At 48.8% G+C, this 13451-nt stretch overlaps 1 protein-coding gene across 1 annotated transcript; it reads left to right on the forward strand.

Annotated features, from left to right (window-relative positions):
• The first annotated feature begins 1376 nt into the window (after positions 1-1376).
• Positions 1377-12602, forward strand: SCN1B (sodium voltage-gated channel beta subunit 1). Its single transcript, XM_033084471.1, has 5 exons — positions 1377-2030; positions 4083-4249; positions 6684-6924; positions 9166-9301; positions 12534-12602. Exons 1-5 carry the CDS (start codon positions 1910-1912, stop codon positions 12598-12600), a joined length of 732 nt encoding a protein of 243 aa, XP_032940362.1. The 5' UTR covers positions 1377-1909; the 3' UTR covers positions 12601-12602.
• The last annotated feature ends 849 nt before the right edge of the window (positions 12603-13451 follow it).

Consider the following 13451-nt stretch of genomic DNA (forward strand, 5'->3'; position numbering starts at 1 on the left):
ATCCCAAAAAATGGCCAAAAATTCCTCAAAATCTGCCCTAAAAATCAACTAAAAATCCCTCAAAATTCACTTTAAAAAAACCCTAAATTGAGCCATAAATTCCTCAACATTTGTCCTAAAAATCGACCAAAAATTCCTGAAAATTCACTTTAAAAATCTCAAAAAATCCGCTCAAAATTTCTTTAAAATTCACTTTAAAAATCCTCAAAAATCAGCTCAAAATTCCTTAAAATTTGCCCCAAAAATCAACCTAAAATCCCTCAAATTTCACGAAAAAATTCCCAAAAAATGCCCTAAAATTCCTCAAAATTCACTAAAAAAATCCCAAAAAATTTCACCAAAAATTCTCAAAATTCACTTTTAAAAAAAAACAAAAAATTGCCCCAAAATTTCTCAAAATTTGCCCCAAAAATCGACCGAAAATTCCTCAAAATTCACTTTAAAAAACCTCAAAAATTGGCCCAAAATTCCTCAAAAATCCCAAAAATTGCCCCAAAATGACCAAAAATGGGAATAAAAGTCCCCAAAATGTCCCCAAAATGTCCCCAAATTGTCCCCAAATTGTCCCCAAATGTACTCAAAATGACAAAAATGTCCCCAAATGTCCCAAAAATGGCAGAGCCTTTGTCGCCTGCCGGGGTGGGGACACTGGGAGGGACTTGGGGACATTCTGGGGACACCTTGGGGACACTTTTGGGGACTTGGGGACACCCAGGGGACACCTTGGGGACACCCTGGGGACACTTTTGGGGTCTTGGTGACACCCTGGGGACACCCTGGGGACACCCTGGGGACACTTTTGGGGCCTTGGGGACACCTTGGGGACACCTTGGGGACACCCTGGGGACACTTTGGGGACACTTTTGGGACCTGGTGACTCCCTGGGGACACTTTTGGGGACTTGGGGACACCTTGGGGACACTCTGGGACACTCCTGGGGACTTGGTGACACCTTGGGAACACTTTTGGGGACTTGGGGACACCCCGGGGATACCCTGGGGACTTGGGGACACCTTGGGGACACTTTGGGGACACTTTTAGGGACTTGGGGACACCTTGGGGACACCCTGGGGACACCCTGGGGACACTTTTGGGGACTTGGTGACACCCTGGGGACACTTTTGGGGACCTGGGGACACCTTGGGGACACTTTTGGGGACTTGGTGACACCTTGGGGACACTTTTGGGGACACCTTGGGGACACTTTTGAGGACACCCAGACGCTCTCGGAGGCCCCCAGGACACAGCGACACCCTCGGGGACCCCTCGGGGTGGCCTTGGGGACATCGCGACCTTTTGGGGACAATCCGGAGGTGGTGGTTCCGCAGGGGGGCGTGGCTTACGTTAAAGCCCGCCCACCCAATGACGTCATTCTGTAAGCCCCGCCCCCTCCCCCTCGGGCGCCGCAGTGCGCCGGGAACGAGCGGAGCCGAAAAGAGCCGGAAAGAGCCGAAGCGGAGCCGAAAACACCCGAATAGCGGAGACGGCGCGGCACCGAAAAAAGCCGAACCGGAGCCGAACCGGACCCTCCTGAGGGTCCGGCCATGCCTTGAAGCGGCTCCTCAGACCCGTCCCGGGCTCTTCCTCCTCGTCCTCATCGTCCTCGTCCTCCTCCTGCAGCGGGGGAGGCGCCCATGGGCCGGGCAGGGGGCTGAGGGGGGACCGGAGAGGCTGAACTGGGCCGAACTGGGCTGAACTGGGCCGAACTGGGCCGGAGAAATCAGAACCGGGCCGAAAAGAGACGAACTTATCCGGAAAGAGCCGAGGAAAAAGCGGAATAAAGGAAGCAAGGACGGAGCTGTACGGAAAGAACCGAACCGGGCCGGAAAGAAGCGAAGCGGACCGGAAATAGCTGAACTGGGCCGGAAGTAAGCGAAGCGGGCCGGAAGTAGGCGAAAGGAGTCCGGGGATGGTCGGAAAGAGCCGAAGAGGGTCGGAAAGTGCCGAAGGTGTGCGGGAGTTGCCGAAGGGGTACGGAAATTGCCGAAGTGCCGCCATGTTGCTGTCGCTGCTCCTCGGGCTCCTCGAGGGTGAGTTCGGGACCCCCCGAATGTCACCTGGGGGCCAAAAATGTCCCCAAATGTCCCCAAAATGTCCCCAAAATGTCCTGAAATGTCACCTGGGGATCTTCAGGGTCACCTGGGAGCCGAAAAATGTCACCTGAGACCCCCAAAATGTCGTCTAGGAGCCAAAAATGTCCCCAAAAATGTCCCCAGAATGTCCCCAAAATGTCCCCAAAATGTCCACAAATGTCACCTGGGACCCCCAAAAATGTCCCCAAATTTTGGGATTTTTTTTTTATTTTTTGGGGGGGGATTTTGGGATTTTTTGGGGAGATTTTTGGGATTTTTTTTAAGGAATTTTGGGAAAATCTGGGGATTTTTGGGGAGATTTTTGGGATTTTTTTTTTAGGAATTTTGGGAAAATTTGGGGTTTTTTTTGGGGGGAATTTTTTTATTTTTGGGGATTTTAAAAAAATTTTATTTGGTGAATTTTGGGATTTTGGGGGAATTTTTTTGGAGAATTTTGGGATTTTGGGGGAATTTTTTTGGAGAATTTTGGGATTTTGGGGGAATTTTTTTGGAGAATTTTGGGATTTTTTGGGAATTTTGGGGGGGAAATTCTGGGATTTTTTCGGAATTTTTGGGGGGAATTTTCAGATTTTTTGGGGATTTTTTGGGGGGAATTTTGTGATTTTTTTTGGAATTTTTTAGGGGGAATTTGGGGAATTTTGGGGATTTTTGGGGGGGAATTTTGGGATTTTTTGGGATGAATTTTGGAATTTTTTTTCTTTAATCTCACCGGAATTTCGCGATTTTTTGGGGAAAAATTCCAGAATTTCAGGAATTTTGGGAATTCCTGATTCTATTTTCCCCCTCCCCATTTTTGGGCTCCTTTGAGCAAATTTTAGGTCCAATTTGAGCAATTTTGGACATTTTTTACCCAAATTTCATCAAAATTTCACCAGAATTTCACAATTTTTGGGTGAAAATTCCGGAATTTTGGGAATTTTGGGAATTCCTGATTCTTTTTTCATTTGGGCTCCGTTAAGTGAATTTTGGGTTTAGTTTGGCTCAATTTAAACCATTTTGGGGCGGATTTTTGACATTTTTTACCCAAATTTCATGGAAATTTCACGTGAATTACAAAATTTTTTGGGGGAAAATTCCGGAATTTCGGGAATTTTGGGAATTCCTGATTCTATTTTCCCCCTCCTCATTTTTGGACTCCAATTTGGCTCAATTTTAACCATTTTGGGGCAGATTTTGGACATTTTTTACCCAAATTTCATTGAAATTTTGCCAGAATTTCACAATTTTTTGGGTGAAAATTCTGGAATTTCGGGAATTTTGGGAATTCCTGATTCTATTTTCCCCCTCCCTATTTTTAGGCTCATTTGAGTGAATTTTAGGTCCAATTTGAGCAATTTTGGAATTTTTTACCCAAATTTCATGGAAATTTCACCAGAATTTCAAAATTTTTTGGAGGAAAATTCTGGAATTTCAGGAATTTTGGGAATTCCTGATTCTTTTTTCCCTTTGGGCTCCTTTGAGTGAATTTTGTGTCCACTCTGGCTCGATTTTAACCGTTTTATGGCGGATTTTGGACATTTTTTACCCAAATTTCATCAAAATTTCACCAGAATTTCACAATTTTTGGGGGGAAAATTCCAGAATTTCAGGAATTTTGGGAATTCCTGATTCTCTTTTCCCCCTCCCCATTTTTAGGCTCCTTTGAGCAAATTTTGGCTCCAATTTGAGTCGATTTTAACCATTTTGGGGCGGATTTTTGTCATTTTTTACCCAAATTTCACGGAAATTTCACCTGAATTTCTTAATTTTTGGGGAAAAATTCTGGAATTCTGGGATTTTTGGGAATTCCTGATTCTTTTTTCCCTTTGGGCTCCTTTAAGTGAATTTTGGGTTTAGTTTGGCTCAATTTTAACCATTTTGGGGCAGATTTTTGATATTTTTTTCCCAAATCTCACCGGAATTTCGCCAGAATTTCGCGATTTTTTGGGTGAAAATTCTGGAATTTCTGAAATTTTGGGAATTCCTGATTTTTTTCCCCCCTCCCCACAGTTTCAGGGGCCCTGGGCGGGTGCGTGGAGGTGGCCTCGGGCACCGAGGCCGTGCTGGGGGCGCCGTTCCGGCTGCTCTGCATCGCCTGCAAGCGGCGCAGCGAGACCCCGGCCGAGGCCGAGAGCGAGTGGTTCTTCCGGCCTGAGGGGAACCCCCAGTTCCAGAAGGTGACTGGGAGCACTGGGAGGGACTGGGAGGGGACTGGGATGGACTGGGAGGGACTGGGAGCAACTGGGAGGGACTGGGAGGGACTGGGAGTTACTGGGAACAACTGGGAGGATGTTGCAGTTCCCGAATTCGCCACCAGGGGGAGTAGGAGAGACACTGGGATGGACTGGGAGGGACTGGGATGGACTGGGAGGGACTGGGATAGACTGGGATGGACTGGAAAGGGACTGGAAAGGGACTGGGATGGACTGGGAGGGACTGGGAGCAACTGGGAGTTACTGGGAGGACGCTGCAGTTCCCAAAGCTGCCACTAGGGGGAGTAGGAGAGGCACTGGGATGGACTGGGAGGGGACTGGGATGGACTGGGAGGGACTGGGAGCAACTGGGAGGGACTGGGATTTACTGGGAGGGACTGGGAGCACTGGGAGGGACTGGGAGGGGACTGGGATGAACTGGGAGTTACTGGGAGGACGCTACAGTTCCTAAAGCTGCCACCAGGGGGAGCTATGGAGACACTGGGATGAACTGGGAGGGGTTTTAGGGGAACTGGGATGGACTGGGAGGGACTGGGATGGACTGGGATGGACTGGGAGGGACTGGGATGGACTGGGAGTTACTGGGAGTTACTGGGAGGACGCTGCAATTCCCAAATTCGCCACCAGGGGGAGTAGGAGAGACACTGGGATGGACTGGGCGGGGACTGGGAGCAACTGGGAGGGACTGGGATGGACTGGGAGGTACTGGGAAGTGGCTGGGAGGGACTGGGAGGGGACTGGGATGGACTGGGAGGGAACTGGGAGGGACTGGGAGGAACTGGGGTGGACTGGGATGGACTGGGGGCAACTGGGAGTTACTGGGAGGATGCTGCAGTTCCCAAAGCTGCCACCAGGGGGAGTAGGAGAGACACTGGAATGGACTGGGAGGGGACTGGGAGCAACTGGGATGGACTGGGAGGGACTGGGAGGGGACTGGGAGGGGACTGGGAGGGACTGGGAGCAACTGGGAGGGACTGGGAGTTGCTGGGAGTTACTGGAAGGATGCTGCAGATCCCAAATTCGCCACCAGGGGGAGTAGGAGAGACACTGGGATGGACTGGGAGGGGACTGGGAGCAACTGGGAGCAACTGGGATGGACTGGAAAGGGACTGGAAAGGGACTGGGATGGACTGGGATGGACTGGGAGCTACTGGGAGTTACTGGAAGGATGCTGCAATTCCCAAATTCGCCACCAGGGGGAGCTATAGAGACACTGGGAGTGCATTGGGAGGGACTGGGAGCAACTGGGAGGGACTGGGAAGGGACTGGGAGGGACTGGGATGGACTGGGAGCAACTGGGGTGGACTGGAAAGGGACTGGGACCAACTGGGATGAACTGGGACATACTGGGAGGCACTGGAATGAACTGGGAGCCGCCACTGCAATACCGGGCACGGCCACCAGGTGGCGCCAGCTCCCATTCCCTCCCACTGGTTCATACTGGTTTATACTGGTTTATACTGGCTTAAACTGGTTTGTACTGGTTCATACTGGTTTATACTGGTCCATACTGGTATGGATCCTCCATGGAAGGCCAGTGGGTGGCTGTGGCTCCTGGCCCATTTGACACAACACCCCATCCCATTGATTCATACTGGTTTATACTGGTTTATACTGGTTCATACTGGTTCATACTGGTTCATACTAGTTCATACTGGTCTTTACTGGTTTTATACTGGTTTATACTGGTTTTAACTGGTGCAGGTCCTCCACTAGAACCCTGAGGAAGGCCAGTGGGTGTCTGTGGCTCCTGGCCCGTTATGACACAACAGCCACTCCCATTGATTCATACTGGTTCATACTGGTTTATACTGATTTTTACTGGTTTTTACTGGTTTTTACTGGTGCAGATCCTCCACTACAGCCCTGAGGAAGGCCAGTGGGTGGCTGTGACTCCTGGCCCATTTGGCACAACACCCCTTCCCATTAACTCCTATTGGTTTATACTGGTTTATACTGGTTCATACTGGTTTTTATTGGTATTTACTGGTTCTTACTGGTTTATACTGGTTTTTACTGGTTTATACTGGTGCAGATCCTCCACTAGAACCCTGAGGAAGGCCAGTGGGTGGCTGTGGCTCCTGGCCCATTTAACACAACACCCCTCCCCATTAACTCCCATTGCTTTGTACTGGTTTATACTGGTTCATACTGGTTCGTACTCGTTCATACTGGTTTATAGTGGTTTTTACTGGTTTTTACTGGTTTTTACTGGTCCATACTGGTATGGATCCTCCAAGGAAGGCCAGTGGGTGTCTCCTGGCCCATTTGACACAACACCCCATCCCATTGATTCATACTGGTTTATACTGGTTTATACTGGTTTATATTGGTTCTTACTGGTTTTTATTGATTCTTACTGGTTTTTACTGGTTGTTACTGGTTTTTACTGGTGCAGATCCTCCACTACAGCCCCGAGGAAGGCCAGTGGGTGGCCCCTGGCCCTTTTGAGCACGTCCTGTCCTGGAATGGCTCGCGGGGCACGCGGGACCTGCAGGACCTGTCGGTGTTTTTGGCGGCCGTGGGCCGGGACCACGCCGGGCACTACGTGTGCGGCCTGCGCCGCAACCTGACCTTCGAGGGTTACACCTACAGCCTGGCCAGGAACCAGAGCCTCAGGCTGGCCGTGGTGGAGAAAGGTGGGGAGGGGGACTGGGAGGGACTGGGAGCTACTGGGAGGGACTGGGAGGGGATTGGGAGGGACTGGGAGGGGATTGGGAGGGACTGGGAGTTACTGGGAGGATGTTGCAATTCTCAAATTCACCACCAGGGGGAGCTGGGGAGGCAATGGGATGGGTTTGAAGGGAACTGGGAGGGACTGGGAGGGACTGGGATGGAACTGGGAGGGACTGGGATGGACTGGGAGCAACTGGGAGGGACTGGGAGCTACTGGGAGGGACTGGGAGTTACTGGGAGGATGTTGCAATTCTCAAATTTGCCACCAAGAGGAGCTGTGGAGACACTGGGATGGGTTTGAGGTGGACTGGGATGGACTGGGAGGGGACTGGGATGTACTGGGAGGGATTGGGAGGGACTGGGAGCTACTGGGAGGGACTGGGAGCTACTGGGAGGGACTGGGAGTTACTGGGAGGATGTTGCAGTTCTCAAATTCGCCACTAGGGGGAGTAGGAGAGAGCACTGGGAATGCATTGAGGGGAACTGGGATGGACAGGGAGGGACTGGGAGGGGTTTGAGGGAAACTGGGATTGACTGGGAGGGGACTGGGAGGGACTGGGAGTTACTGGGAGGGACTGGGAGGGACTGGGATGGACTGGGAGGGACTGGGAGGGACTGGGAGGGACTGGGATGGACTGGGAGGATGCTGCAGTTCCCGAATTCGCCTCCAGGGGGAGCTGTGGAGACAATGGGAAGTTATTGAGGAGAACTGGGATGGACTGGGAGGGGTTTGAGGGGAACTGGGATGATCTGGGAGGGACTGGGAGCTACTGGGAGGGACTGGGAGGGATTGGGAGGGACTGGGAGGGACTGGAGTGGACTGGGAGTTACTGGGAGGATGTTGCAATTCTCAAATTTGCCACCAGGGGGAGCTATAGAGGCACTGCAGTGGGTTTGAGAGGAACTGGGATGTACTGGGAGGAGTTTGAGGGGAACTGGGATGGACTGGGAGGGACTGGGAGCAACTGGGAGGGACTGGGATGGGATTGGGATGGACTGGGAGGGGACTGGGAGCGACTGGGAGGGACTGGGAGGGACTGGGAGGGACTGGGAGGGCAGCACAACCTGGCCAGGAACCAGAGCCTCAGGCTGGCCGTGGTGGAGAAAAGTGGGGAGGGGACTGGGAGGGACTGGGAGCTACTGGGAGGGACTGGGAGTTACTGGGAGGGACTGGGAGGATGTTGCAGTTCCCAAATTTACCACCAGGGGGAGTAGGAGAGAGCACTGGGAATGCATTGAGGGGAACTGGGATGGACTGGGAGGGACTGGGAGGGACTGGGATGGAACTGGGAGGGACTGGGAGCTACTGGGAGGGACTGGGAGGGGATTGGGAGGGACTGGGAGGGACTGGGAGCAACTGGGAGGGATTGGGAGGGACTGGGATGGAACTGGGAGGGATTGGAATGGAACTGGGAGGGACTGGGAGGGACTGGGAGGGCCCAGCATTTTTCCACAATTTTTTCCCTTTTTTTTTTTTTTTTATTTCCCCTGGGGAATTTTCCCACAAATTTTTAATTTTTTTTTTTTTTAAATTTTGTTTTTCCTCCTGAATTTTTTCCCATATTTTTTTCCTCCCAAATTCCCATAATTTTTTTCCCCATAGTTCCCATAATTTTTCCCCAAAATCCCCATAATTTTCCTCCCAAATTCTCACGATTTTTCTCCATAATTCCCATATTTTTCCCCATAATTTTTCTCCAGAATTCCCATAATTTTTCCCCCATAATTCCCGTAATTCCCATAATTTTCCCCCATAATTTTCCCCATATTTTTTCCCCACAATTCCCATAATTTTTCCCCATAACTCCCACAAATTTTCCCCAAATTCCCATATTTTTCCCCACAATTCCCATAATTTTTCCCATAATTTTTCCCATAATTTTCCCTCATAATTCCCATAAATTTTCCCCCACAATTCCCATAATTTTTCCCCCATAATTCCCCTAATTTCCCCCATAACTCCCACAAATTTTCCCCAAATTCCCATAATTTTCCCCATAATTTTTCCCCATAATTCCCATAATTTTCCCCACAATTCCCATAGTTTTTCCCATAACTTTTTCCCCATAACTCCCACAATTATTCCCCGTAATTCCCATAATTTTTCCCCCATAATTCCCACAATTCCCACAATTTTTCCCCATAATTCCCACAATTTTTCCCGTAATTTTTCCCCCTTTTTCCCCCGCTTTCCCCGCCCCCAGCCCGCCGGGACCTGGCCTCCATCGTCTCCGAGATCCTCATGTACGTTCTCATCGTGGTGCTCACGCTCTGGCTGGCGGCCGAGATGCTTTACTGCTACCGCAAGGTGGCGGCCGCGGCCCCGCCCCCCGACAGCGCGTGAGTGGGCGTGGCCTCGGTGGGCGTGGTCGGAAAGGGGCGTGGCTCCATTTTGGCGGGAATAAACAAAAAAAACTGGATGAAAATGGGGCAAAAATTGGGTGAAAAATGGGTAAAGAATGGTAAAATTAGGGAGTTTAATGAAGTGGGGGCGTGGTTTTGTAAGTTTCGGGTGTGGCTTAAGTGGGTGTGGTCAGAAATGGGCGTGGTTTCATTTTGGAGGGAATAAACAAAAAAATTTGGTGAAAATTGGGGAAAAAATGGGTAAAAATTGGCAAAATTAGGGGGTTTAATGAACTAGGGGCGTGGCTTAGTGTTGTGTGGGCGTGGCTTGCGTGGGCGTGGTCAGAAAGGGGCGTGGCTTAATTTTGAAGGGAATAAACAAAAAAACTGGGTTAAATTTGGGCAAAAATGGGTAAAAAATGGAAAAATTATGGTGGTTTATTGAGATGGGGGCGTGGTTTTGGATTGTGTGGGTGTGGTTTAAGTGGGTGTGGTAAAAAAAGGGGCGTGGCTCAATTTTGGCGGGAAAAAACAAAACAAATTTGGTGAAAATTGGGCAAAAATGGGTAAAAAATGGAAAATTTATGGGGGTTTATTGAGATGGGGCGTGGTTTTGGATTGTGTGGGCGTGGTTTAAGTGGGTGTGGTCAAAAAAAAAGGGCGTGGCTCAATTTTGGAGGGAAAAAACAAAAAAATTGGGTAAAAAATGGGTAAAAATTGGCAAAATTCGAGGGTTTTAATGAGGTGGGGGCGTGGTTTAGGGTTATGTGGGCGTGGCTTGAGTGGGTGTGGTCAGAAAGGGGCGGGGTTCAATTTTGGAGGGAATAAAAAAAATTTGGTGAAAATCGGGTAAAAATGGGTAAAAATTGGCAAAATTAGGGAGTTTAATGAAGTGGGGGCGTGGTTTTGTAAGTTTCGGGCGTGGCTTAAGTGGGTGTGGTCGGAAAGGGGCGTGGTTCAATTTTGGCGGGAAAAAACAAAAAAATTTGGTGAAAATTGGTTGAAAATTGGGTGAAAAATGGGTAAAAAATGGCAAAATTATGGTGGTTTATTGAGATGGGGGCGTGGTTTTGGATTGTGTGGGCGTGGCTTAAGTGGGTGTGGTTAAAAAGGGGCATGGTTCCATTTTGGAGGGAAAAACAAAAAAATTTGGTGAAAAATGGGTGAAAAATGGCAAAATTAATGGTTTTTAATGAGGTGGGGGCGTGGCTTAGGGTTATGTGGGCGTGGCTTAAGTGGGCGTGGTCAGAAAGGGGCGTGGTTCAATTTTGGAGGGAAAAAACCAAAAAAACTGCATGAAATTTGGGCAAAAATTGGCAAAATTATGGTGGTTTATTGAGATGGGGGCGTGGTTCTGTAAGTTATGGGCGTGGCTTAAGTGGGTGTGGTCAGAAATGGGCGTGGTTTAATTTTGGAGGGAATAAACAAAAAAATTGGGTGAAAAATGGGCAAAAAATGGGTAAAAATTGGCAAAATTAGGGGGTTTAATGAGGTGGGGCGTGGCTTAGTGTTGTGTGGGCGTGGCTTAAGTGGGCGTGGTCAGAAAGGGGCGTGGCTCAATTTTGGAGGGAAAAAACAAAAAAATTTGGTGAAAATTGGGTTAAAAAATGACAAAAATTAGCGGGGGTTTAATGAGATGGGGGCGTGGCTTAGTGTTGTGGGGGCGTGGCTTGAGTGGGCGTGGTCAGAAATGGGCGTGGTTCCATTTTGGACAGTAAAAAACAAAAAAAATTTGGGTGAAAATTGGGCAAAAAATGGGTAAAAATTGGGAAAATTAGGGGGTTTAATGAACTAGGGGCGTGGCTTAGTGTTGTGTGGGCGTGGCTAGAGTGGGTGTGGCCAGAAAGGGGCGTGGTTTAATTGGGGTGGTGAAAAACCAAAAAATTTGGGTGAAAATCGGGTGAAAAATGGAGGAAATGGGGAAGAAAAGGGGGCGTGGTTTGGGGTTGTGGGCGTGGCTTGAGGGGGCGTGGTCTGGAGGGGGCGTGGCTTAAATAAGAAGAGGATAAGTGGGATTTTGGGGAATTTTTTTGGGTGAAATTTTTGGGATTTTGGGGCTTTTTTGGGGGCAGAATTTTGGGATTTTTGGGTGGAAATTTTGGGATTTTGGGGCATTTTTGGGGACAGAATTTCAGGAAATTTTTGTGTAATTTTTTTTTATTCTTGGGAATTTTTGGGTGAAATTATTGGAATTTTGGGGCATTTTTAGGTGAAATTTTCAGGATTTTTGGTTGAATTTTTTTGGATTTTGGGGCATTTTTAGGGCAGAATTTTGGGATTTTTGGGTGAAATTTTTGGGATTTCGGTGCAGAATTTTGGGGAATTTTTGTGTAATTTTTTTTGGATTTTGGGGAAATTTTGGTTGAAATTTTTGGAATTTTGGGGCTTTTTTGGGTGAAATTTTCTGGATTTTTGGGTGAAATTTTGGGGGTTTTTGGGACAGAATTTTGGGGAATTTTTGTGCAAATTTTTTTTTAGTTTGGGGAATTTTTGGGTGAAATTTTTGGAATTTTGGGGCATTTTTAGGTGAAATTTTCAGGATTTTTGGGTGAATTTTTTTAGATTTTGGGGCATTTTTAGGACAGAATTTTGGGATTTTTGGGTGGAATTTTGGGCATTTTGGGGCATTTTTAGGGCAGAATTTTGGGGAATTTTTGTGTTGATTTTTTTGGATTCTTGGGAATTTTTGGGTGAAATTTTCAGAATTTTTGGGTGAATTTTTTTGGATTTTGGGGCATTTTTAGGGCAGAATTTTGGGATTTTTGGGTGAAATTTTTGGGATTTCGGTGCAGAATTTTGGGGAATTTTTGTGTAATTTTTTTTGGATTTTGGGGGTTTTTTGGGTGAAATTTTTTTGGATTTTGGAGAAATTTTGCTTGAAATTTTTGGAATTTTGGGGCTTTTTTGGCTGAAATTTTGGGGAATTTTGGACTAAATTTTTGTGATTTGGGGACAGAATTTTGGGGAATTTTTGTGTAAATAATTTTGGATTTTGGGGCATTTTTGGGTGAAATTTTTGGGATTTTGGGGTGAAATTTGGGGATTTTTGGACAGAATTTTCGGGATTTTGGGACATTTTTGAGTGAAATTTTGGGATTTTGGGGCAGAAATTTTGGGATTTTGGGGTGGAATTTTTGGAATTTTTGGTGGAATTTTGTGAATTTTGATTTTTTTGGGTTTCCCCAAATTTTTGGGGACCCTCCCTGACCCCGAATAATTTCTCCCCCAGCTCGGAGTACCTGGCCATCACCTCGGAGAGCAAAGAGAACTGCGGGGGAGTGCAGGCGGCAGAGTGACCTCTGACCCCTGAGTGACCACTGAGTGACCCCTGAGTGACCCCTGAGTGACCCCTGAGTGACACTGAGTGACCCTGAGTGACCCCTGAGTGACCTCTGACCCCTGAGTGACACTGAGTGACACTGAGTGACCACTGAGTGACCTCTGAGTGACCCCTGAGTGACCTCTGACCCCTGAGTGGCCCCTGAGTGACCCCTGAGTGACCCCTGAGTGACCCTGAGTGACCCTGAGTGACCCCTGAGTGACACTGAGTGACACTGAGTGACCCAAACTGACCCAGAGTGACCCTGAGTGACCCCTGAGTGACCCTGAGTGACCCTGAGTGACCCCTGAGTGACCAGAGTGACCCCTGAGTGACCCTGAGTGAACTCTGAGTGACCCTGAGTGACACTGAGTGACACTGAGTGACCCCTGAGTGACCCCTGAGTGACCCCAGAGTGACCCCTGAGTGACCCTGAGTGACCTCTGAGTGACCCCTGAGTGACCTCTGAGTGACCCTTAGTGACCCGAGTGACCCCTGAGTGACACTGAGTGACCCTGAGTGACACTGAGTGACCTCTGACCGCAGAGTGACCCCTGAGTGACCCTGAGTGACCCCTGAGTGACCCCTGAGTGACCCCTGAGTGACCCCTGAGTGACCCCTGAGTGACCCTGAGTGACCCTGAGTGACCTCTGAGTGACCCTGAGTGACCACTGAGTGACCCCTGAGTGACCCTGAGTGACCCCTGAGTGACCTCTGAGTGACCCCTGAGTGACACTGAGTGACCCCTGAGTGACCCCTGAGTGACCCCTGAGTGACCCTGAGTGACCCCTGAGTGACCCCTGAGTGACCCCTGAGTGACCCTGAGTG

This window comes from Catharus ustulatus, chromosome 39 (assembly GCF_009819885.2).
Source record: "Catharus ustulatus isolate bCatUst1 chromosome 39, bCatUst1.pri.v2, whole genome shotgun sequence".
NCBI classification, from domain to species: domain Eukaryota; kingdom Metazoa; phylum Chordata; class Aves; order Passeriformes; family Turdidae; genus Catharus; species Catharus ustulatus.